Source organism: Planococcus citri, chromosome 1 (genome assembly GCF_950023065.1).
Source record: "Planococcus citri chromosome 1, ihPlaCitr1.1, whole genome shotgun sequence".
NCBI classification, from domain to species: domain Eukaryota; kingdom Metazoa; phylum Arthropoda; class Insecta; order Hemiptera; family Pseudococcidae; genus Planococcus; species Planococcus citri.
The window spans coordinates 51,659,446-51,687,379 of NC_088677.1; the positions used below are offsets into that span (position 1 = coordinate 51,659,446).

Here is a 27,934-nt window from a genome sequence, read left to right on the forward strand (position 1 = left end):
AAGTTAACCAAGAATGTCTTTTCTTCATTAAACGATTACTTTCTAATATTGCCTGTTGTTTACTGGCACGAGTCATAGGTTTTAAAAGTGGTGAATTTTTATCAACTAGCTCCACACCTTCAAAGTCTTCTTCTTCATAAATGGGTGCAACTTGTGATAAAGCTTTCCACCTAAATGTGTTTCCTATAAAGTCTCTAGGTACATTCAAATTTTTCAACGCATGTCCAAAAGCATACCATCCGTTAGCAGGTCCAACTGTTGTTCTATTGCGCATAAAATCACTCACCAGGTCTGCAATGTTAGATCTAGGTATTTTTTCTCCATGAACATACACGGTACCAGCATCATCCCATGTTATTACATTAGTATCCCTTATCCAGTTAAGAAATCTTATAGCCTTCTGTCTAAATGTTTTGGGTAATGGTGCCAAAATATGATGTTCAGATAAACTTCTTGTGCCATCTTGTAATGATTTCTCAAAGTCAGGGTGTTGGCGGGATGGTATAATTGCTCTGGATATATTTGCCTTTTCAACATCTGCACGGTCCACAATTGGTAAAACCAAAGGTTTTCTAACATTATTAGTCCTATGGAAATATTTTTGAAGAGTCTGATAGTACATATTCCACTTATCTCGATCATCTAGCTGGTTATCACTCAATACTCTGGACATTTCTTTTTCCAACTCATGAATAGTGAGTTTAGCTGGGCCGGCTATTACAGGATTGTTTGTATAAGTAGGTACAGTATGGATAGGAGGAGGAGGAGCTGGTGGTACATGATTAATTAAACGCTCGGCATTCCAAGCATCCGCTGGTACCAACATCATTTTCTTGATTTTAGAATCCATTTTAATGTGATGTAATATAATTCAATAAAGTGTTCAAGGCTGCTCCAAGAAGGATTGGTAAGAATACCCCTTTCCCAGTTTGAACTAATTGCTTTCTCTTATGTTTCCACGATGCTCTTCTTTGAACAAGCGTACGCAATAACCGCTTATAACGAGCTAAATTCTTCTTCTGATGTGAACTTAATGGTACTGTTCCTTTTAAAGTATTCAAGGCACACTCACAAATGGCATTAATTAATTTTACATCCGCATTTTTTAATATATTCACACGTTGCGTACTATTTACTTTGGGTAGAGCCTTAAGGAGCTCAATGTTGTTCTTCACATTAAGAGACATTTTGCAAAACTGACTTTTTTATTAAGAAAACAAAAGTATTTATTCATTTCCTGCGAACATAAGCATAGCAGCCTTTATCAGATGGGAAAATGTTGGTACGATACCGAATTTCATCTGGGGTACTTTGTTTCAAATCAAGTAACAGATATCCATGAGGTTGAGATGTGGCATCATTATAGGCTTCTTGTAAAAATCTTGGGTCCTCTGGACTTATTTGCCTAGCTAGATGTCGGATCTGTGCCTTATCTCTAGGATTCTTAAAGTATACAATGTAGTGAGCATTGAGAGAAATATCACGTTGTCCTTTACCCTGATGAAAAAGGTTCTGTGTTATGTAAAATACACTTATATTCTTATGGTGACATCCTTTTGTGAACAAATCGACCACTTTGTTATCCGCTTCACGCATTAAATCATCAATAATTACTAAACGAGGTTTATTATCTGGAAACGCAGCATTTGGTAAACCTTCTTCAAAATGAATCTCAGGATGTTCCGAATACCAAGGTTGCCACTCAGCATAACACCATATAATTTCATGAAATTTTGTATCACATATTACATCTAAGTACTTTAAAAATTTTATTACAAACTGAGTTTTACCACACCCAGAAGGTCCTGCTACTATTGCAGAAAAGGGATGTTTCCATTCAATATCCATAACTCAGTTTTGAAAAAAACAACTTCACCAAACAATACACTTCTTATCAATGATAGAAAATTTTCACTGCATTCTTTTTTATAGGTAGGTACCTACTTATATTATGTTCCAATACTAATGTATACGGGAAGTAAAATTGAAACTCCCTGTGTTGTTCCTACCCAGGTCCGAGGAAAAAAAGTATAGGTACCTACCTATTTATATACACGCACGTACCTACCCAAAAAAAATTTGTGCATAAGCCAAACATACTGATTTTCAACGCTCGAATACATACACACATAGTGTAGAAAACGAACGCAACGAGTGTATAGGTATTGGGTTCCAAGGTACAGGGCAGTGAATGCATCGGACGCACTCCACGTACATATGTATACAAAATACCCATTGCCGGTGGTGGTAGTGGTGGGAGGGGTAGAACAGATAACACGCATCGTATACCTGCAAACTACCTGTACGCGGACCATCCCTCCTCCCCGCATCCCGCCTCGCGAAACACGTTCCATATAACCCTATACTAACTGGGTTTATAGGTACTGGGTGCAGAGGTACCAAAAAAGCTGGGTGCGAGTTCACGCCTTTACTACTAACATTCTCTAGTTCTGTGTCACAATTCCTGCAATATGACCTCTTTTATAAGAAAAAAAGCTTCCCTCGGTACCCCAAGCAATGTTACCTTCCTCTTCAATGCAGAGTACTCCAAAACCTCAAAAATTAAAAATAAGTAAATAAATAAATAAGTTTAAAAGAAAAATCGATCAACATTTTCCAAAAATTTTTAATTTCTGCGTCAGAATTTCTCTAAACAACTCTTTTCAGGTAATAACCTTCCCTGCGCCTCCGAGTTTTTCGTTTTTAAATTTTTTTAAAAACATGCGGGAGATTTGTACAGGAAAAGAATTTAGTAGGTCATTTGGAGCAATAAATTCTAACCAGCAGTTAAAATAAAATCGTTTATTTATTTAATTTGCTGGATTTTTTTTCAAGCAAGAGACTCTGTACTGAGAAAAAATTACTTGAGTTTCATAAAAATGGAAAAATTCGGGAGAATTTTGAAGCAGAAATTTTAAATTTTTGAAAAATGTCACTGGCATTTCTTTATTTTACAAATAGGCTATTTTTGATTTTTTTTTCAATTTTGAAAGGCTCTGTACAAGGGGTAACAAAGCTTGATGGTAAAGTGTTTTTTTTTTTTTTTTTAATATATATATAAGGGAGAAAGAATTCTGACGCATACTTTTAAAATTTTTAATTTAAAAAATTTATTTCTTTTTTCGTATTTTTCCCAAATTTGACAGGTAGGGCTTCCGACACCTTTCAAATTTTTAGTTGTTATGATAGATACAATTTTCAGAGACTTTTAAAAATAAAAATCAAAAAATTTAAAGGAAAATCGTATCTACGAGTGGATACTTGCAAAATCATGAAAAAGTTCAAAAGTGCCTTGAAAACAGCTTTTTATTTTTGTTCGAATTTTATTTAGAAAAAAATAAAAATAAAAAAAAACTTTGGAATGGGTAATTAAAAGTATTGTGGAACTCATGATAGCCAATATTCCTTCAAATTTGTTGAATCATTTGATGTACTTATTTTAAACAAAATAACGGACACATCTAGACAGAGACATAGGTTTCTCGTCCCTCCTCTTGTGTCTGCCAAATTGTGGCATTCTTCCGATGAGAGTAATGACACGTCTTTGTGTAAGAAAATGCAATACTCCTTTTGCTATTTTATTGAAAGTAGCAACATTTTTTTTTTTTGACTTCTTATAAGCATAATTTCTTGGGGAAAAGAAAATTCCAAAGTTCAACAAAGAGAACAATTCTTTCGCTACAAATTTTAAAATTTTAGCATTTCTTTTATCAACGACATAAATTTATTTGTTTCGGGCCTTCGGGGCAGGGCTTATGCACAAATTACATAATACTTAGCTGGCGAATACAACGCAGTAACGGTCAGCGTCACTTCATAATACCCATACGTTTTCTCAATAAACACTAAAAACAAAATGACAACTATGAAATTGACCTAAAAGAAATTCATATAGCGTTTTATAAACCTATACATGTAACTAAATAGGTTACTTGAACATAAGAGCGATTTTTAATTTCATCGTTTTATTCAAAAGTACACATTGTTTTTTCGCACAGCTCGCCTCATACACATAGGTTCAGTTTAGGTAGGTACGTATTTTATTGTTAATTAGTTACACGTATATGTATATTATTTCATCTTTCGTTTCTCGGCGAAATGTAAACGTCTGCGTCAATGACTGGCATTAATGCTTTGAATAAAGGTTAGATACGTAGGTAGTAAGTAGAGGTACATATTTTATGGTCGCTGAACTAATCGTTTTAAATGTCATCAATATGTGTGTTTAGAGATCGGCAGATTTGAATAAACATACTTACTATTTTATTCATCTAATATACGTTTGTTTAGATATACCATAAGTATTGTATTGCATAAATATTCTATAATACTATTTGTTGGTGCTTTTTTCCCATAGATATACCTGGGCACCTTTGTATATATTTGAATGCTTATTGCTTATTATTATGTAGCTATTATATAGTTGGAAATATTATAAATATATTTGCACTTTGTTCGGATACAGATCAGATACCTATTTATTCTGCAAGGTCAATTTATAGGTACCTACACCATAATACGTACCTATGCAGAATGATACTTAAACAATGATCACTCGACGAAAAGAAAAGGAATTTATTCTCGAATATTAAATTTTTATATTTTTAATTCGTCCGAATCATAAAAATTAAGTCTACATAGGTTAATTATTCAGCATCCGAGTGAAAATTTGACTCGTGAGAATAAAAATATACGATTTTTTTATTCGCTAATTCAACGCGCATGCATCTTACAAATGCAAAAGTTTTGATAAATATTAAATCGAGTAATTTTTTTCCGTCCAGCGTCCAACTACCGCATAAGAACCGGATACGTAGAAATTGCATTCACCTCACTGCGTTTTTTTTTTTTTTTTTTTTTTTCATTAGGTACTTATACCTACACATATCATGCAATATGCCTTTGACGTTGGTATATGTGCGGGTATAATTTTTCGCAACCAAACGTACACAGCAGCAGACAGTAAATTCATTACATTAACGGTCCATAATTTAAAATCTTTACTACCTACCTTAAGTACATAACAAATGAAAACGTCGACATGGTCTGCCAAACGAACGAAAAAAGCGTGAAATGATGAAACGTGATACAAAAGTACATATATCCAGACACTGTTGTTGTTTTATCACCAAAAAGGAAATACCCATAAAAAAGCGACGAGTCTGATATAAAAATTTTTTTCAAGTTGAATGGGCGCCTATCCATGAGCCTTCGGGCGATTTTAATTACACAACTGGGAAATTTTGTAGGCGTAATTTCTCTCTTAAGGAAAAAGGAACCTATATGGACGGGTTCCTCGTCGAGTTCATTTTACTCGTATGCGTTTTTATTAATCGTGTACGGTACCGAGGTGTTGCGCATATTACGAGATGCATTTCTATTGTTCGCGGCGTAAAAATAGTAAATTTTTTTTTTAATACTTTCCAAAGCCTTAGGCCATAATCTGTATCGTGTTCCGGACACGTATGTAGGTGTATAGCGATAGAAGAGAATAAGAATTCCGAATTTATATCTATGCACCTATATATGCCTATCTAAGAGTATCTCTATTTAGATAGGTACTCGTAGGTCTGGGTGTATACTCGTGCATTGCATAGTGTAGATCATGTGGTATCTGCGGGGAATAATCTCAAGTTTCCGAGTTCCTGGACCTCATCTCTGTAACAATATTAGAAAGCTTAGAGCGAATGGGGAAGTTGAAAAAAAAACGGAAGTAACACTTAGGTCACCCAGACGTCGTCGTATTGTAAATTTCAGTTACAAAACTATCGTACGAGTATAGAGGTAGGTAGAGGTACTTGAAGTGTTCGACATCTACATCGACAGCAGAGCAGTTCACTTACTCGTATGCCGCACTGGTTGTAGATAATGGTAATCGCATCGTGTGATGCGGTAATTAATGCATTTGTACATGCGTTATATCGTTAAATGTCAAAACAACGATTATAAATCTTTTGCCAATAATTATATTCTATCTATCATTAGCATAAACTATTTCCTGTACGTATGAGCATCGTGTAGTAGGTACTCGATACGAGTATTATAGTCGACCAGAAATTGAAAGTAGATTAGCGTTTTTACCAACTCATATCAAACCGGTAATTCGATCCAGAATATTTTTCACGCTTTGCAGGGAAAATGCTCGAAAGTACGAGTACCTACGAATGTTGCGCATCAAGAATGTCTAGATATTTTCATTGGCCGTGCACTGACCAAGGGTAAATGGCCACAGAAAGCCGTCAACTTGAAACGTCTGGTCTAGCTGTGTGTCTGCTCTGTGCAGAATCGATCGTATCATCTGGAATATGTATACATCGCCTTCCTACGTCTGTATAATATAACTGTACGAGTACATTTTTTGTACGTTTTTTAATGAGCGTCGTAATGACTAATTAATGACTTTAATTTGAAAAATTTCATCATACAGTACGTAAGATTTAATAGGACTGGCTTTTATTTGTATAGGTGCCTATTCTGAAAGATGATACGTTTCAATAGCTTCGAATTGTACGTAGTAGTAATAGACTACAGCACAGTATTCTTGCTCCAGATTGACAAATTCTATTCAGCCGCCAATAATAACGAACCATTTTCATCTAATTCTTTTCAACCAATCCAACATTGGACATCATTTTGAAATATACAAATTAAAAAATAAAAAAAATTGTGGAATAATATAATTATAGTTGATATTTACATACACGTACTTACATCGCTACCTACATAAAAATATGGACTCCGCTCCTTATTGTCAGAGTGTCAGAGAAAATAATACATAGGTATATCAGAATGATATCTATTACTTATACGTAGACTGGGACTGGGCAGTGGACACTGGACACAATAAAAAAGAAAAATTTTGGGAAACATCCAATATCCATCAATGATTTTGAAACATACAAAAGGAAAATAAATCATACCACTTCTATAACCATAACCACAACCACATGGGAAAGTTTTTCTTCGAAAAATCACAATAGGTACCAACTTAATTTATTTCTCTTAAAATGACTTTTGAAGCAACGTTTAAAAAACACCGAAATTGGTTGGGTCTGCAAAATTCCAAAAATTTGGATTACGAATTAGATTTGGTGAGATTGAAAAAGTTAATTCTTGGGTACCTAGTAATTTTTGTAATTTTCAAAATTTGAATTTTCATTGTGAGGAATAAACTTACAACTGATGGTAAATCAAGGGTACCTAGTTCCTACGTAGCAGTAGATACCTACCATAATTGAGACGTGAAACCACTTTTCAACTACCAGTACCTACCTGTTTATTTGGTTAGGATCTTCAGTCAAAGGGACTAAAAATTTTGATAAGTTTGGCAAAGCTCGAAAATTTGGTTACGATCTTGCAAAAAAATAGGTTTTGCAAAACTTGAAAATTTGATCGAGTTTGGCGAAACTGAAAAGTTTGGATAAGTCCAGCAAAGCTAAAATATTTAAATTACCCAAGTTTAGCAAAGCTGAAAAATTTGAATAAGTTTACCTACCTAAGTTTAGATTTACTGGTTTAGCAAAATGCAAAAATTTGCGTAGATTTGGCAAAGCTAGAAAAATTGGTCAGATTCTTGCAGCACACAAAAATTTGGTTGGGTTTGGCAACACTCAAAAACTCTGAGTTTTGCAAAAAAATTAAAATTTGAATGGACTTTATTACTCTAAATTTTTTTTTTAAGTTTGGAGGAATTAAAAATAGGTTTCGTTCGGTTTGACGAAACTTGAAAGAAATTTATTCAATTTTGACAAAGCTCGAAGTTAGGTTTAGTGAAACTTGGAAATTTTATTAGATTCTGCAAAACCCGAAAATTTTAATTAGGTTTTCTAAAAATTGAAAAATTGAATACATTTGATTAAGTACCCTACGGTAGGCAACGGCAAATTTGTGTTTGGGTAGAAAATGGGCTTAATCGATACTTTAGCCACTAAAAAAAAAAAAAAAAAAAAAAAAAAAAACAGAGTAGGGTTTTTCAATTAGAGTTGTTTTGTGGTCGGTGGTCAAAGTTGCAAAAATTTCTGTTTTTGCCCTACTACTTCAAGGAGTTTGTAGAGACATTTTGTATTGTTTTGCGAAAAGAACCAAGGTCATTTTTGGATTCTACGCACTTTTTTAAGTAAACTACTTTCTCAGATTTTTGATTTTTGAAGTTTCAAGCGCATTCGGAAGATTTTTATTTGTATAATATTATTTAAAACTCAGAGCGCGCGACGCTGGCGTTACTCCACCACGTAATCGTGGCGCGGAACTGCGTTCACCCGAAGTTCAAATTGAATTGTTCGTATTTAGAAAAATTAGTCTTACGCGCTTGAAACTTCGAAAATCAAAAATCGGGGAAAGTAGTTTACTTAAAAAAGTTCTTGGAATCCGAAAATGGCCTTGGTTTTTTTTTCGCAACACAATACGAATGTCGCTACGAACTCTTGAAGTAGGGCAAAAACGGCCACTTTCGCAACTTTGACAGTTTCTCGTCTTGACCACAAAAACAACTCAAATTTAAAAAACTCACTTTGTTTTTTTTAGGGTATAAACTATTGATTATGCCCATTTTCAGCCCAAACACAAAAAAAGTTCAAAATCGTTGCCTAGTGTTATGCTGACAAAGCTTGAAGATGTTGCTTTGGTTTAACAAAAACTCAAAATTTTGAATAGGTTTCACTTTGCTCCAAAACTTGGACAGATCTGAGGAAATCAAAAAATTTTGATATGTTTGACAAAGCTCAAAAATTTGGTCAGAATTGGCAAAACTTGTAAATAATTTGGTGTGTGGTTTGGCGAAACTAAAAAAATTTGGTTGTGTTTGGCAATAACTTGAAAATTTGAAGTGAAATGGCAAAGCTCAACTTTTTTGATTGGCTTTGATGAAACTTGAATTTATGAATACGTCTGCAAAGCTCAGAAATTTAGGGTGATACTTACTCTGTTTTGTACCTATGTCGAAAAATTACTCAATCCACTTTTTAGATGATTAAGTAGATAGGTACATTACATAGGTACCTACGCCAATATAAATATTATCATAAGGCAATTTTTGGTTAACTTAGTTTTTTTTTTTTTAAAATACAATGTACTTATAGGTTACTTACTAGGTGAATTATGTTTAAAAAAAAAAATAAAAAAAACTGTAACAGTATCCAGAAATACACCACAAAGCAAATTTAATTATGCACCCATTTTTAAATTTTTTATCAAATTCTTAAACATTTTCAAAACGACCCATTTTCCAAAAAAAAAAAAATTAAAATTTGATATCTAATTACCTAAGGTATAAAACCGAAATTTGATTTGCTCTTTATTTTCAATCTCTCAAATCGATTAACGGTGATTGTGCAACTTTTTGGGGCCTCCAGATCATTTTCCACTAGGTATTGAGTTTTGAAAAATCTAGGATATTTTCAAAAGAGGAAAATCTACAAATCTGCTGGAAGCTTCAAAAGAGCTCAAAACTCATATTAAGTATCAATCGATTTTTAAACCCTGCCCTAGGTAAATTAAAACCGGTAAACTAAACAGCTTTCCATGCCATTTAAGTTGAATTTGTCAAATTTTTGTGTTTCGATTGAAATTAGGCTAAATTTGGATTTTTTAAATCTCATCAAAAATTTAAAAATGAAATTCAGCCCTTGAAAGTTGACCTGGATCTGGTAGTGTAATTTTGGATGGTATTTTCGTCGTTCAATTTTTTTTTGTTTGGTTTGACCTGAGCACTTTTTTTGCTGGATGGATGGAACCCTTTGGGAGGGGGGGGGGAGTGGAATTTAAACACCTCCTTGGAAATTATTACAGATATTACAGTTTTATGATGAATCTCTTGAGTAATGTGGGGATTGGGAACTTCTCAGAAGATTTTACCTAAGTATCAATTTTGAAAATCGAAATTTAGAAATTAACTAAAAAAACTCGAAATATTGCAAATTGAAGAAAATTTACGCGATCGTAACGATAACGGGACATTTTCAATCTCGATATAATTGATCTACGTTTAAACATTATCTGTATCAGCTGTCAATGCTACGATTACCTATTTCAGATTTTACTAGCAATTTGACCTTAAATTATCGAATCAGTAACGGGCAATTATTTTTTTAAATAAATAATAAAAATGATATCTAACAATTGTGTGTGAATTGTATTAGAGGACAGATAGATCATACGTAGGTACATTGTATCTACGTACGTGAACTGGACACACATATAGTAGAATGCATATTCGAAATCAATTGATTTCGGCAATTTTCTAAAGAATGAAATTCAACACAACCTTTGATGTAGGCGGTCAAATTATTCACCTTGATCTCATACATGCCTCTTATCAACTCCAGTCATGAATGTTCAATCATATCTGGCCATAAATGTTTCTCGGGGTTAAATATGTAAAAATATTATTAAATGTAGCAAAACGAATTATTTTATGCGGATAGTGAGTAAAATAGGCAGTACTTATAAAATTAAAGGTGAATGAACGATTTGAGCACAAATTTTTTCCCAAAAACTCGATTTTCAAGTCAAAATTACACCTGATAGGTAAGCCAAGTATGTAAACAAATCACTGGAAAATTACATTCGTGTAAAGTAAACATGCATTTAAAACCTCGTCTGCACATGCATTTTTACCAAGCAGATCACGTAGACCACTATCATAAAACTAGCATCGAACACAAGACAAAATATCTATCTATAGGTAGAGGTACAGATATAGATACCGCAATATTGACACCAAGACGTAATCAACGAATTGGCAGATGATGACCTAGAGTAGAACAGAAGTAGAACTTGAGCGCGGGGACTATTCTTTTTTAACTTTCCCTGGAATTAGAAATGAGTTGATTTCTGGAAGTATACATGTAACAAATTGGTGGTAGGAGTCCCCGGGTAGTTCGCCATATAAACAAGGCTCTGTTCAAAGCCGTGAAGGTCGATATAAAAAGCAGACCGCCGTCGGGGGATTCATTCAATCCAACCCAGTAAAACCGACAGCAACGAACTCGCAACAGTTTTGTTTATATATTTAAGTACATTTTTTTCGTTTTTATTTCTAGTTACAGGTGTAGTTTTTTTATTAATTTATTCACATAATGTATCCGGTGAGTGTTGATTTTTTATTCATTTTTATTAATTTAATTTTTTTTTCAATATTTCAAGTTTAGTTAATCGAGTAGTTTTTCGCGATTATTTTTTGTTTTTTTATTTTAATTTTTCATGTTGTGTTTTCGAGTGGTTTATAGGATTCTTTATTGAAGAAAACTCGCTAATTTATTTATTTTTTTTCAATTTTTATGTTTTGTTTTTATTTTATTACGACGCAAGTGGGTACATTCGACTAAGCTTTTTGGTGTTATTTTTATGAATACTTATGTTTTCGATTACATTTTCAATGGTAAAGTATGCCTAGGTCGCAATGTTTAATCATACATTTCAAAATCATTTCGAAATGTGGCTTAAAATTGAAAAATTCAAGAGTAAAATTCATCCAAAATCTTCGTATAACTGCGTCAATTTTTTATACGAGTATTTACCTATCTTTCATTTCGACATACCTGCGCTTTCAATTGAATAGTATTCGCTAAAAAGAATAACCATAAGAGATTATCCAATAAAAAATTAAAACTTTGGTACCCACGTGTTGATCGTAAAATGATAACAAAGTGCACAAATTACATCAACTAGTTAATGTAGATAGGTAGGTAATTGGTATGAAATCACTCATCGGAAAAATGAGATTAACTACATAGATACCTATCTCTAAATCATAATCGCCTTGTTGACGATTTTAATGACTCTTCAATGCGCGTGAGTGCCAGTTTTTCAATTCAGATTAAGAATAATTTCATCAAAAAGACAGTTATTATAAACATATTGCGAAAATTTGACATAATTATTGTTGGTTTATTTGATTCAAGCGTGCAAAATTGATTTTAAATGCGAGTCTATTCTTGAATAAGCATGTACTCTATTATAAAAAGTGTAAATAATTAGGTGTTACCGAATACCTATATTGTTGAGAAAGGAGCGTACCTACATATTATAGATGCATAGAGAAATTTTTTCCATTGAAAAAATATGAAGAGTTTTGAAATTAATTTACAATTATAGGTATATTGGGTATGGTATTTTATAGATTGTTTTCAATATTGAGTGGTTCTTTTTATCACTGATTTTTGTCTTTTGTTTTGCAGATTACGTTTTTAACGAGTTATTTACTATTAGTATTTTGCCATTTTGGAGCCACCGAACCTCCGCCATCTCATGGTGAGTACTTGAATTCTGAATTGATAGGATGGCAAAGTGAGAAATTTTTTGGAATTGTAATTAAATATGAAATAAGTATGTGATGAATATTGAACAGAAATTTCATCATTTGATTGGTTCAAAATTGGATTTAAAATTGAAAAATCATAAAAAATTACACTTTCTTAAATATTTTGGTAAGAGAAAAATTGAGATCAAATCGCAAACAAACATAACAAAAATTGCAGCGAATTAAGGGTGTAGTTTAGTAGGTAAATGAGTAGGTAAAATATGACGAATTCTATTTTCCAAATTACACAAAAACGGATGAATGGATTTGCCTCATTTTTGGATATGTTGTTTAGAAAGGTTATATCTCGGCGAGTACAAAGCTGTTTTTTTAAAATTTGCTTTAGAATAAAAATAAATTGGATTTAAACTTACGTAATTTAGGGTCATTTTCATGCGAGCATTATTCATTTATGAGACAATATTTCAAAAAACCGAGCTTGTACTCGCCGAGATATAACCTTTCTAAATAACATATCCAAAAATGAACAGTATTTGATCATTTTTGAGCGTGAAAAATGGAAAATACGAACACTATTTGTATGGATTAAAGACATCGAAAAGTCGTCATGAAAGTAAACAAATTTGCGTTATCGATGGTTTGTTTACATATTTTAGTTGAAGCATTTTCAAGAAAGAGAGCGTTTGTGCAGTTTTTGCAATTTTTGCATTTTGAGAATGGTATTTTTCGTTCTTTTCATTATAAACCCTTCTGGCTACATTTATTTTAACTCAAAATCAAAAACAATTTCGTGAAGTTATCAATTATCACTTCGAAGTAAAAACAAATTGCATTTATTCTTGATATAATTATTCATTTTCATCAAAGTATTCCAAAATAAATTTCACGCCGTTTCAACAACCAATAAACCATGTACCTTACCTAATACCTGCTTGCTTACATTTTATTCACTCAAGTTTATATGTGGGGTGCTTATCGACTTTCATTTATTCAGTCAGATTCAAAGTAAGTGAAAAAATTTAGCAACTTTGAACAAACTGAAAATCTCAAAATTATACCTCTCATTATTTCATTTCAAAAATTTTCTATCTTGTGAATTTTCCCAAAATGTTAACATCTCATGAGTGTACTTCATTTCTCAAAGTTCAAAGTTTGATCTCTCGAAACCAAGATGACAATAATGGGCAAAAAAACACAATTCAATACAGGTTTGGTTTTCAGTTACAGTTGAACGTCTTCTCAATAGGCGAAGTTTTATTTGATTTTGTTTGTACTTTTTATAATTTTACTGAAATTTCATCCACTTTTGATGATTTTCATTTCTCACTGATTGATGACTGGGTAATTTTAATGCTTTTTTGAGTGTTTTTACACACATCTTCAACAGTTCAACACTTCTTCATGAATTTTAGGCGAATGTCGTTGAATATTCAGAATTTTTTTTTGTGATTTTCATGTTGTTAGGTGATAGAATTTACTTCATTTTTTGAAAGTACACAGTGTTTTTAGAGCTATTACTTATGGTTGAAGAATTTTCAACAATTTTTTTTGCTATTCTTGTTCAACTTTGATAAGGACAAAACTGTTTTTTTGAGCATTTTCGAAGAATTGGGCCTGAAATTGGGTTTGAATTTGGGGGATTATTAAAAAAGTTTGCGGGGAATTCAAATTCCAACGAAAATATTTTTTTGATCATTTTTGGATGACTATCTTATCTGACAAGGGAAGCCCCCACATGATAATCTCCGATTTGAATGAAACTTGGACTGTTGGAAAGAGGACCTCAAAAAACACCCAACCCCCAATTTTCAGCTGCTCAAGTTGATTTTTTGATTCTTGGCGAGAGAATTTCTTACTGTTTTTTTTTCTTATTTTCGGTGAAATCGAAAAATGACCGTTTCTCCCACCACATGAACTTGAGCAGCTGAAATTTTGGCCAAAGGGTCTGTGCTTGATACCTAATTGACTAGAACTACCGTCCACCGGATCTGGAATTATCATCAGAAATCATATTTTTGGCCCAAACAGTTTTACATACACATTATTGAAAAAATTGAAAAACCAGTCAAACCAGCTCACTTAATGCATTTCCAGTGCTCAAATTTTTGTCAAACAGTCTGTACTAGATACCTAATCGACCCATACCATCATTGGCCGGATCCGGCCTTCTGGTCAGAAAACAGGATTTTTTACTTTTTTTTCATATTTTTGGAGAATTTTGAAAAATGGCATTTCCTCCCCACCACATCAACTTGAGCAGCTGTAATTTTGGCCAAAGAGTCTATGCTTGATACCTAATCGACCAATACTATCGTCGGCCGGATCTGAAATTATCATCAGAAATCAAATTTTCTGTCCATTTGGTGGTTTATAAGTTTTTGGAAAATTTGAAAAATTCGTAAGAACAGTTCTTGTATAATGCATTTTAGGAGCTCAAATTTTGATTGGAACTTGGAAGGTCTGTGCTATTACCAAATCAATCGATACGATCATTGGCCGGATCCGACCGTCCGTTCAGAAAACAAAAATTTTTATTGCTTTTTCTCATGTTATGTGAAAAAATTTGTTTTCTGATGATAATTCTACATCCGGCTGACAGTAGTATTAGTCAATTAGGTATCAAGCATAGATCCTTTGGCCAAAATTTCAGCTGCTCAAGTTCATGTGGTGGGGAGAAAATGCCATTTTTCAAATTCTCCAAAAATGTGAAAAAATCTCCTGTTTTTTGAACGGAAGGCCGGATCCGGCCAATGATGGTATGGGTCGATTAGGTATCTAGTACAGACTGTTTGACCAAAATTTGAGCACTGGAAATGCATTACGTGAGCTGGTTTGACTGGTTTTTCAATTTTTTCAATAACATGTATAAAAAACTAGTTGGGCCAACAAGGTTCTATAGTTTTGTTGCCAAATTTGCCCAAGTTGAAAAGTGTCGTTTTTTTGAAAAAGTTGTCAAAAAGCGTCGATTTTTGCCATTTTTGGCTAAAATACTCAAAAAGTATCCATTTTAGTCAAAATTGTCAAAAAGTGATCATCTTGGTAAAATTCTCAAAAAGGGTCAATTTTTGCCAAAATTGTCAAACATTCCTGTTCTTGTCAAGGTTGGCTGAAAACCCCTGTTTTCGCCAAAATTGTCAAAAGATTCTCGTTTTTTGACAAAATTGTCAGAGAGTGTCAATTTTTGGCGAATTGATGAAAATTTGAAATGTTCTTCCATCAAAATTCTCAGGAAGTAGTTTTTTTGATAAAGTAGTCAAATGGTCGTAATTCGTAATTTTTGTCGAAATTGCTAAGAGACTTGTATTTGTTTGCCAAAACATCCAAAAATCAATACTTTTTGTCTTTCCAACCTAAAAATTCCTCTTTTTATAATTAACAAGCCCTGTATTTTACAAAATTGCTTGAAAGCTTATTTTGTAAAATTTCATTTCCCCCTCCACCCGTCCCATATTTCATTTCTATAAATTTTTATGACCAATTTTTGATATTTTTGAAATTTACTTCGGAGGCACTGCGTGCCCCCACGAAAAAAAACTTTTTTTAAGAAATTTGTCAGAACATCAAATTTTAAAAAATTGAAAAAAATCATTAGGAAAATTAAAGAAATCCTCCATTTATTAAAAAATACTTTGTGAATGCATCCATCCAATATTATGGCACATTAGAACTGGCATTGCATGAAAATGAAAATGAATTCTCCGGCCGAGCGCGTTGGTTACACTTTTCCACGACAACGTCGTGGAGAAAAAGTGGTGACGCGCTTGGCCTCGCTTCGCAAGAGAAATTATTTTCTTCGTGACTATCAAAAGTCGGAATTATTTTTGTAATTTTTCGAAATGAAACGAAAAATTCGATTTGGCAACGCTTCATACGTATGAATAAATAACAAAGTGTAGGAGTGTGAGTGCAACAAATGGCAACAGTTAATGAAAAAATGCGCACGCACAATTTTCAATAATTCGTTTGAAATAAAATTCATAAATTCTCAATAATTATTCAATTTTTCGTTCGCGAACAAATCAGTTATTTGTCTACTGATAAAATTAAAAAGTGAAATTTTCAACTCTCGATTTGGCAGCCAAATATTTTTCAATAAAAATTTCCCATTACCTATTTTCTCGGATTTTTAGAAGCTAAACTACACCCTTAACCTAGCTCATACCTCCCTCTTCCAGTATAAGCTTTAAGCTATACACTCTGAAACATTTCTCACTTGAAACTAATCTAACCAGTGTAATTATCGATAGATACGTCGAGTAGATACTTTGATTATTTTTATAACAAGTTATAATTTAAAATAAGAACTACGTAGGTACTTACTTAGGTTATATTTATATTTGATGCTACATATCTAAGTGAAATAGGTTTCAGGAGTGAATACGGCATTCCCTCTTCTCTTCGATTGTTTTACGGTAAACACGTTCTAAAAAAACTATACCCAATAATTACAAATAACTTGTATTGGAGTAATCATTGAGTAGTTATATGTACTTATAACTCCGGATATTCCGCAGGGAGTTTCCATCGATGGTACTTTCTTCTCTTCACCTTAGCCAGTCATGTCACTCAAAATTTGATAAAAAGTGATCAAATTTCCAATTAAACATGAGATGCATGTATCTTCTGTCGAAAAAAACAAAGCACGATTCAATTATTATTATCTATCATTTTTTCATTAAAAAATGTTTCTTTATTTTTCACCCCTTATTTAACAATACCTACCATAGAAACAAGAAAACAGAACTTTTTGCGATTTGCTCTTCTCCTTTTCTATTTAAAATCACTTATGTCCACATGAAGCAACATGGCACGGGCTCTAAAAACATTTTTCTGGTAGCAACATGCATTTTTTTTTTTTTTTTTTTTTTTTTTTGGGCACAGATTTCAACTCGTATTGGCAAATTTGCGGGTGAACCTACCTACCTACTTATTGTTCACATGTGCAGAAAGAGATGAATTTCACTACGTATTCAAATTTTCTGAAATTTGATTTGAGTTGAATGGACAATGAAATTGATGTACAAATATTCAAAAAAGGAAATTTCAATAATTATGAATTATCAAACTTGAAAAATTCTATTAATAACGATAAATGAGTGCTTACAAATTAAACTTGGAGCAGCTGTAAGTTAATTTTCCAAATAAGCCAAAATTTTCAGTAACTTTGATGATGAGTTTTTTTTCAATTTCGAAGTTGAGCCATTTTGTTACTTGTAGAACTTTTTTTGACTAGTTGTCAAAAAATACCAGGAAAAAATTCAATTAAAATTTTGTATTGAAAACTTTTGAAATTTTCTAAAAGCATCACTTTATCTAACGTTCAATCATTTAAAGCTCTTTCGGTTTCGAAAGTAAATACCGTAGGTACGCAAGTCATTTTTCCATACACGTTTTTTTATTTGTCATCAAAAGTTATCTCAGAACTAGAGTTCAAAACCAAAAAACATTCCGAACCTTTGAATTAAAAAAAAATATCATGTTTTCAAATTTTAAAATAATTTTAAGCCATCTGAAACTTTTGATTTTGAATTTTAAAATAGGACATTTTGTTATAGAATTCTTTTTATTCGTTAACAAAAGTTACCCCAAAATAAATATTCAAAAAAAAAAAAAATATATTCAATTCAAAATTTTTTGTGAAAATTTTCAAGAATTTTTAAGAATAATTTTAAATTACCCCAACCCCTTCCATTTTAAAGACGGATTACCATAGTTAATCACCTGTTTACTTGGTCTTCAGAAATTGTTGAATTTTTCACATCATGTTGAAACTTGAAAAAAAATGATGATTTCTTAACATTATGCAGACTTTTAGAAGCTAAACTAAAAGATCTTCCAATAATATGTATTTTGTCAGACTTTCTAAAACTTGAGAATTAAAAAAAAATTCCAATGTTTTGTCTGACTTTTGAGAACGTGGAAAAAATTGTGGCAAATTCATACGTAATATTATGTCACACTTTTAAAAAAAAATTGAAAACCAATTTTTGAAATATCAATTCAAATTGAAGCAGTTATCTAGGCTTTTGCATATAGAAATAGATGGGGGAGGGGTGATTAATGAATTAGGTACCTATTATAATTATGCCAAACTTTCAAAAATGATTTAATGATACTTTGTCAGACTTTTTTTTCCATTTGAAATTCAGAGTATTGGATTAACTTAAGCAAACAACTTATCCATGATTCAAAATTTTCCTTGAAGAGGAGACTTCACATCCATTTTTTTCAATGCTTTTAAACATCTTATTGGATCATGAGCTTTTTCCTTGATAAAAAAATTTTCATCTTGTGCCATTCATTTGGCCACTTACGCGATTTTTCTAAATGCTTGCATATTCAAGTCCCGTAAAAAAGTTACTTACTCGTATGTTTTAGAACCTAATGTACCTAGGTACCTACTAATTTGGAAATTTCACTGAAAATCCTTTCAGTTTGTTTTTCATGCTTGAAATTCCGTAATTTTCAAAAGTTCATCGCTCCTTATTTTTATTTTTCAAAAATTCGTCAGTTTGTTAAAGATGTTGCTTCTTTTACATAATTGTTCTTTTTATGCCTAATTGTGAGCAGTCTTGAGGCATAAATAATGAATCTTGCTGGTGTCAAACTTCCTCAATTCACTCATGAAAACATTTTCATAAAAAAAATTAAAATATAAATACCCAATTAAAAAAATCGATCTCAATTGTTGATAATTTTCAATACTTATTTTGGGTCTGCGTTACTTTTTTCTGGTCCATCGCAGCATCAATACAATAATCCAATGTCAACGAACGATGAATGCGTATAATGATGTTGCACGAAGAATAGTCTAAGTCACAATGTAAGGCACACTGCTAGAATTATATTTCCGGTTAAAGATACCATCTAATAATCTCTTCCGGTATACGGAAATATCCCGCAGGGTGTTAAATAGCAAGACACGTTGGTAAAACCTAACCTAATCATGTAACTGGGTATATATTTCAACAAGTACACCTCGTGTATGCTCTTATTACTTTCTATCAATTAACCGATGTAGGTAGATAAATGTGTGCAGTTCTGCACCTTGCAATTTAAACGCAGATGGGTACCTAATTAAAGATGCATCCTAGGAAATTTTCTCAAGTCGAAGCGAAAAGTTGGGTGGAATTAGCCAATGCATCCGGTTTTTCTTGCTTTTCGCGATCCGCGTGACTTGGAATTTACATAGATATTCAGCATACCTATACCTACATGCGGCACCTATCCAGTTGCACTTGCAGTTTCGACTAAGTAGCTAGGCGAATATAAGCAGAAAAATCGGCTTACTCGGATGTCGACTAGAAACAAATGTTGTTGCGACGAAAAAAAATGATGTATTTTTACTTTCTAAATGTTTAATTATATGATGGAAGCGTTGAGAACCAGGAGTAATTCTGACATTACACTTTATATTTACTTATTTAAAAGAGGTTTTTTTTTAATCTCAGGGCTCAGACACGTCGGCGGCGTGGCGCGTCTTCGTCTTCGGTCGTCGGTAATTTACGTGAAATTGAGGTATAGGCCTTGGATGAGACGACCATACATACAAATGAAAGTTACCGTCGGTTCGCAGCTCTATTCGTTCACCTATATATAGGGTTCTGCTTTGTTACAGCCATTTCTCGGGCTCGGCCGCGCCGCGCCGCTCAGACATATTCATATATTAATAACATCGCGTCGTGACGGACAAACGAACGCGAGAGTGTTTGGTTTACTCTTGCTCTTTTGCCCGCCGATAATAAAATTCGATATCGTGTGATAACGACGATATGTGAAAGTAAACACGTTTTTTTCTTCATCTTTTATAGCAGCATCGATGGGTTGCACACGATGCCTGCGTCCGATGATGCATGTAACCTCGTGTCAATGCTTCCAGCCGACAACGAGGAAGTTTCGGAAATTCACTCGCCCTTTTTGATCTACGAGTATCTATGGTCTCTGTAGTCCTCTGTAGCTATACATACAATGACTTTACAATATATCAGTTCAGTTCGCTCTTTTTTATTATTCTTCGTACACACACGTGTTGAAATTATCTTCCATTAAGATTTAATAAGAGCATGACGGTGATTGTCTGCACTTTCGAGACGTCACGTTGCGATTGACCTATGCTCTTGACTCTCAGCTTGGTACTCGTGGAAAAATTTTCAAATCGAACCGGATAATCATCGACGATCGCCGACGAGACGAGTGTTTATCCGGAAATTGCTGGAGTCAGTTTGGAATATACGCGAAGGGTGTCCTAGTTCGGTCCAATAAGGTGAAAAAGCATAATGGTTGGTCTCATCACGGAAACCAGAATTAAAATTTTCATTAAGACTCGCTTTATCTTTGAAAGTAAAAAGGGGCTGTTGGAAGAGGTTGATTTCCCAAAAAAAGATCATCGTCGAAAGAAAATCAAAGGAGTCGATGACAATTTTGTAAAAATCTTTCAACAGTCTAAATTTCTTTGACATGGTATTTTATCATCTTTTGATGCATTTTCCAAAATTCCTCAACTTTGGTGAAATCTTACGAAGGTGAAATCCCAAGTCCCAACCGACGAGAGCTTTTATTGCGCTCGATAAAGGAAACTTAAAGCTGCAGGTAGAACTACACCAGCAGACTAAATTTCGGATAGGTACAAAATTTCATTTTCCAATTTTTGACGAATTTTTGCAAATTCATCAGCTTATGCATTTTCCATTGAAAATCAAAATTTGGTCAAATTGAAATAAAAAGCTGAAATCAATTGTCTAAAATCTCCAGAACGACTCAAAACCACCACCAATTAATTAAAAATGTCAAAATGGGGCTTAACCCAAATTTTGGATTTTACTTCAATTTGAACAATTATGAATCTATGATTTTTTAAAAAGGGAACGTGTAGACCTTTGAATTTTCAAAAATCCACCAAAAATCGTTTGCTTTTTAGTGTCCTATTTAGGGATTTTTTCCCAATCAGACTGCCTTTTCTGAAAGATATTGCTGCCTCATATTTTCTCCCCTACTGATAAAGAACTGAAGAAAATGACTTGATCATTTGTAGCTTTGAAAAAATCAACTTTGACTTGGCAGGAAAATTTTCCAAAGAAGGCTGTATTAGTAAGAGCTTGTTGTAAAATCTCCATGACCATAATTTCAGAATGTTCATCTGAATGATTTTTCATGACGAAATTCTGACAATTAAATTGTGATTTTTTTAATCAAAAATTATAATTTTTTCAAAAGGGAGATTTTCATAGTAAAAACTTCACAGAAGTTTGCTTCCGACCTCATATCTATCTACTAACACCAATTTTTATAAATTTGTATTTTTTTGGAGCCTATACTTACAGGAAGATTTTGCTTTTCTCTATCAATTTCTCATATTCCTTCCGAAAGAAAATCTAGTTTTGGTTTGTTTATTGAAGGGCTTAAGTTCGACACAAAAATTCCATCCTTCCGGTTTTCAGGTCCATACTCTAAGTATCACTTTGAAAATCAAAAAAATAATGCATAATATGTAGGTATGGCTACTTATTAGGATTTTTAGATCTTCAGTCGTCGTTTCGTTGGTAAACGAGAATTCAGCCATCTTCCAAACAACTACGTACCTACCTACATGGTTATTGTTAGACCATTTCCAAAACTTTGTTGTTTGATTTTTTCCCAAAATTTTAAATTTTGGTTGAAAAAGTACACTTGAAGTGTTCAAATCACATTCACCGAAGCAGTGGATTTTCAAGCTATGCAGCTCAGAAGTCATGTTTCCTGCTACTCCAATCAATTTCGACGCTTTAAAAAAAATTCAAAATTTCATTGGAAAGCTTTTAACTGGCAGAAAATGGTAAAAGACGGATTTGGTCAGTTACTAAATGAGGGGAGGGTTTTTTTTCAATAATTTGAATTTATTGATACTTTTTATAAAGCTTATAGCAATAATGAAATCAATAGAGATTGTGAATTTCCAGCTAAAACACCTAAAAATTGATCAAAAAAATCAAACTGTCGCCAGCTTTATTTCTATACTTTTTTTTTTTTTACCAAGCTTTACAATTAATTTTAAAGTGATGCAGAAAATCAAAATCTCAGTGAAGGCTACAGATTGACTGAAATTTATGAAATTAGATTTTTGCAAAACAGCCATTTTTAATAAAAATTCACAATTCCTAAATTTTCAAAAATGGGTGAAAAAACAAAAAATTAATCATAGTGGCTTTTAAGCTTCAGTTGAAAATTTTAAAAAAAATAGGCGAGTGTTCTTTTCAATAACACTAGGCAACAATTTTTGACATTTTTTTTGTGTTCGGGTTGAAAATGGGCTTAATCGATAGTTTAGACCCTAAAACAAAAAACAGAGTGGGGATTTTCAATTTGAGTTGTTTTTGTAGTCAGGAGAGATGATCAAAGTTGCAAAAATGACCGTTTTTGCCCTATTTCACGAGTTTGTGGAGACATCAGTATTATGTTTCAAAAAAAACCAAGGTCATATTCGGATTCTACGCACTTTTTTAAGTAAACAATTTCACCGGATTTTTGATTTTCGAAGTTTCAAGCGCATACGGAAGATTTTTGTTTGAAACATATTTTAAAACTCGGAGCGCGCGACGCTGGCGTTACTCCACCACGTAATCGTGGCTCGGAACCGTGTTCGCGCGGGCGAGGCTGTTAATTAGAAAAAAAATTAATCGAGATTAAAAAACAGTGCGGCATCTCTCCCATAACCACCTTATATAGCGTAAATAGTGGAATTTTCCTATCACCAAATTGATTTATTCACAGAATCGAGTTTTCAATTCACTCTAAGGTACTTTTTATTCCAAGCTGCAGCTGGTGTCATGTTTTCCCTTTCTTGATTTTTTTCCCACATTGATACATTAGTCTGATGAAAGTACCTTTCGTGCACATTTTTTTGTGAAAACGAAAAAAAAATAAAAGAAGTAGGTAAATTACTATACCGTCATCGAGGGCAATATTTTCACTCCATCACGTGCTCAGTGAAAAAAAAATATCAAGTTGTATGAAACAATAAAACTGCGAAATATAATTTATAAGTATTTTTAATTACCTACGCTGGACTGGTTGAATGGCCATGTCATTATCGTCGAATTTCCCTTTAAAAGTTACTTTCGTTGGAATATTTTAATTAACAATTATATAATTTTCGTTTTAAGATGCTCTCTCATAACATATGCGACAACGTGGATTCTCATTAGAGCGGTAAAATTTTCGGTAAAATTGTAACTTCCGTCTTGTATTAATGAAAGAATTCATGTAAGGAAGATTACCACTTTCTTTAACGCGATCATCTTATATACCTACCTATGTATTACCTAGGTACGGTTTTTTTGGGTAATGATTATCATTAGAGCGTAATAAGAACTCAGTACCTACATTGTAGGTACATAGGTATACGATGTTCATCGGGCATAGAACTACATTTGAAGAGCTCTATTCCAAAGTGGGTTAAGTCATTTTTTCCCCCAAAAAATTCGATTAAAATTTTTGATGCTGAAATTTGTTCTGGTTCCAAAGGTCGGTGCACCTTTCCTTTCTTTGGACATAGAACAATTGCTTGCAGAAAAATTTATTTTGAAAAATCGATCACTTGACCCACTTTTGAAGTAAAAATCTCCGTAAAACGTGCTTTTTTTGAAAGTGACTTAACCCACTTTGGAATAGGGCTCTTCATTTGAAGACATCATATAGATAGATAGATTGTATGTACTTATAGGTATCGTAGCCTAAATACCGAACAAATAACATCGTAATAATCGCACGTATTTTACAGGATATGGTCCTCCATCTCCAGTCGAATTCGGAAGCAACGAAATCGGATCGCATGAACAATACAGCGCTCCGGCTGATTTCGGAAGTTACAACAGCTTCGGCTCAGGATCTCCTTCAAGCTACAGCGCACCAAGCTCAGCTTATAAATCAGGACCACCGAGTTTCCCGTCTCATTACAGCAGCGGTGGCGGCGGCGGCGGCGGCCCAAAATACAGCAGTGGTTTGGGCGGCAAAGGAGGCGTCAGTTCTAGCTACATTAGCATAGTTCACGGTGCTGGAAGCGCCAATGGTCCAGGAAAATTGCGCCCTTCGGCTTACTCTGCTCCAGGCAAAGGACCAGCTTCGGTCATCAACTCGTACAACCCACCTAGCTTCGGCAACGCTGCTTCTACTTTCACCGATGTAAAATCTTACGGCGGAGCTAGCCCATACTCGGGTGGAGCTAGCGCCTACTCCGGCGGCGCCAGCCCTTACTCTAGTGGCGAAGCTTTCGGCAGCAGCGGCTACACTAAATTCGGCGGCGGCAATCCTGCCGCTTATAGCGCCGGAAGTTACGAATCGTTCTCGCCCGGATCTTCAGCCGATTACAACAAAGGCTACGAAAGCGGCGGCGTCAGCGACGAGGTCGCTAGTTACTCCAGCGGTGGACCGAGCTACGCTACGTTCACAGGCAGCTCTAAACTTTCCTATACTCCAAGCTTCAGTCAGGGATCTCGCGGTAATGCTTTCAGCACTTCTAATGTTAACGTATTCGGCGGCGGCAAAAGCGGCGGTCACGGTAGCTTCCACGCACCTTCGTACACCGCAGGCAGCGTGAAACCCAGCAACGGAGCCAAAGTTTACAGCAGATACAGCGGTCCCAGTAGTTTCGGTCCAAGTTCCAGCAGCTATAGTTCGCCTTCGTTGTCCAGCGGCGAAAGCGGATATAATAGCAGAGCTTTGAAAGCCGGATACGGTATCGAAAACAGCGAAGATTTCGCCAGCAGCGAAGATTCCAATGTTTTCAACGGCGCCTTCGGTGACGGAGCTGGATTCAAAGTTCAAAGCAGTTACTCAAGTAATTTTCTAACAATATCTTCTTAATTTACCTATTATCGGTTGATTCGTATACTTTTCGACGCGTAGGTATACCTAAATGTAAATAATTTTCGCGAGCAGGTTGACTTGCAATTGGTACGGTACTATTTACCCCCTCCCTTATCCCCTTACCTCATATTCTGTACATTTTTATCGTTTAAGTCGTGTTCGAATTGTGAGTAAGTATTTTATTCAAAAGTGTAAGTTTTCTTTTTTTTTTAAACCCAATTATTTATTCTAAGTTAGTGAAAAGTTTCGAGTACACTCAAGTTTGGCCAGATTTTCTCACGAGTTATTCTATACCTTTTTTATCGATGAAATAGAAATGTTTTGAAAGGCAAGAGGGGGAGGGGGTTGGCGGTCAAATTTGTGCCAAAAATACAAAAATTGACATAATAAAAATAAGAATACAAACTTGAGTAAGATCCGATCAAAAAAATTCTAATATCATTAATTTATTCGCCAACAGATGTCGGAAGAGGGAAAGAGGGAAAGTCATCCTCACCACGTTGGAAAAATTGAGTCCATCACTGGGAAAATTCAGAAATGATATCCTAAAGTAAATTTTGAAACATTCGTTGTGATTTAAAAATTTTAAAGTAGGTACACAAAATTGGAAAAAATTGAGTAAAAATGAAATCTTTACCTTATTTTGTTGAAAAATTGAAATTTTTGGTCGTCAGTTTTTGGAGTTAGAGATCAACCCTTTATTCTTATTCTTACGCTAATTTTGGATTGGACACATCTACTTAATCAAAGCTATCGAGAATCTAAAAGAGACCAAAGAAAATTTCAATTTAACCCTTCTCCTTTTTTTTTTGAAAAATTTGAGTTGTGGAAAAATTGATTTGTTTGTTAACTGTTTATTCTAAAAAAAACGATGAAATTGAATTTTAAAAATTAATTTTGAATAATTTTGCGTCTAGATGATTGTTTATTACCTGCCTAATATTTATTATTCATCTCAGGCCTTATTGAAAATTGGATGTCAGGGTAAATTTTCCCCCTGTAGATTCGTGTTGAATTTATTGTTGAGATTTTTTAGGTCTATGAAAGAAACCCACTAGCGAAATAAACATAAAAATTGATAGAAATGGTCGAATTTGAGTGTACACGCCTATTTTTTAATTACCTCACCTACCTGTGGTTTAATTAATTCATTATAAAATTATTTTATTTCTGTTTCAGCTGGTTAATAAGTTAATGGAAAGTAGAATGCAGTGAAGGCTGTGAATAACCAAAAACGAAAATTGAACGTCGATGGTTTTATTTTTCTCATCATTCTCGGAAGAATACTATGTAAAGTAGATAGATATTGGAATATTGCAAGGCGCCTATCCTGAGCTGAAGCCACTCGGAAAATCGGAATGTATCATTTTGTCTCGCATGGAATAGATTTTAAATAATTTGAAATCCTACCCACGTTTTTTTGTACAGTTGTATGTTTATATTGTTGAATAAATTTTTTTGTTATGGTTTCATAATTATTTTTTTTTATTGATTCTCATCGATAAAATCTTTTACAAAGGCTATCAATGAAATTTTCTTATCCATCAAGTTATTGATCAAAAATATACCTCGATAGGTACCATACTAACATACCAAGATGGTCAGTAATTTGGATTCTATCGGAATTATCAGCGAACAACTTATTGATGCGAATGTGAGAACATTTATACTTTTCGTAATTATAAATTGTAGCGCTCTTGATTCTAATAACAATTCGTTCATTGTAATGTACGAGTATCCAGCTACGCGGATTCAGACAAAAAAAAAACACCACACGATTCCGCATGCATTTCTCTCAGCAATCAGATCTACTTTCAACCGATCTTATTCGAAATCTATTTCTGTTCAAAGATTAGGTACCTACCTTGTTCCTATATCGAAAATTCATTCCAAGTTATAAATTAATGACCTAGAAATTGATTGCGAGAGAGAGACCGACAGAAAGAAAGGTAATCATAAAGCACATACAGATCTACTTCTGCACACAGCAGTGGCACCCAGAGACCAGACTTGCAGACTATGTCACCAAACAAGGTCAGCATTAGCGCACCAATCCCAAACACGGGTAATTTAAAATCTATATCTTTCGAAGAATGAAACATGGTGAAAAAAAAATCAATGTACCAATAAAAGTAGCCACTTGAAATGAGGTCGTTACATTCTCGAAAATGTACGAGTATGTATTCAACTTCTTGCCGAATATACTTAGGTACACACGACCAAACTGCATATCAAATAGTGAACCGAAAGTAAAACCGGATAGAATGCGATGCTCATCCCGGAAGATTAATGTTTTTAAGTTCAAGGTTACCAGATTGCACTCTTACCTGATTATAATATTGGCATAAGATATCGCGAGATCAACAATATCAACATTTATCAAAATAAATTTACATGTCACGATTTGCCAGCATTTTTCGTAAAATCAAAACTGCAACGTCAGGTTTCCATTCTATTCCCGCTTTCTCCCAGTTAAAAAACTGGGAGAAAATTGGTTCTCCTGAAGAGACAATTTTTTAAAGAGGAAGAGAGGGGAGGATTACAGAAATTTGAAGCTTTTAAATGTAGCACAGTCGAATGGATTGTGAATTTTTTTCGATTTTTGATAGGTACTCGTATTTCGATGGCTGAGGCGATTTTCGATGAAAAGCTGAGATTTTCAGATTTTTTAGTGGACATGAGGTCAAATGTTTAAAAAAATCGAAAGATTCAAGTGGGGGAGGGGATAATCTCCTTATCGTCTCAGCAGATTTTTTCACAAAATAAAATCAAGTTTGTGCAAAACTAAGGGAGGGGAAATATTTCAAACATTTTATTTATTTTTTAGAAATATGT

General features: G+C 33.7%; 1 protein-coding gene across 1 annotated transcript; it reads left to right on the forward strand.

The window, feature by feature from the left end:
• The first annotated feature begins 10,899 nt into the window (after nt 1–10,899).
• Nucleotides 10,900–26,574, forward strand: LOC135832599 (prisilkin-39-like). The gene is made up of 4 exons (XM_065345958.1): nt 10,900–11,084; nt 12,177–12,249; nt 24,015–25,070; nt 26,279–26,574. Exons 1-4 carry the CDS (start codon nt 11,076–11,078, stop codon nt 26,284–26,286), a joined length of 1,146 nt encoding a protein of 381 aa, XP_065202030.1. The 5' UTR covers nt 10,900–11,075; the 3' UTR covers nt 26,287–26,574.
• The last annotated feature ends 1,360 nt before the right edge of the window (nt 26,575–27,934 follow it).

Excerpts from the sequence above, each read along its gene's own strand:
- LOC135832599 (XM_065345958.1), top strand. Across the intron at positions 12,250-24,014 it reads CGAACCTCCGCCATCTCATG|GATATGGTCCTCCATCTCCA; the intron begins GTGAGTACTTGA and ends CGTATTTTACAG.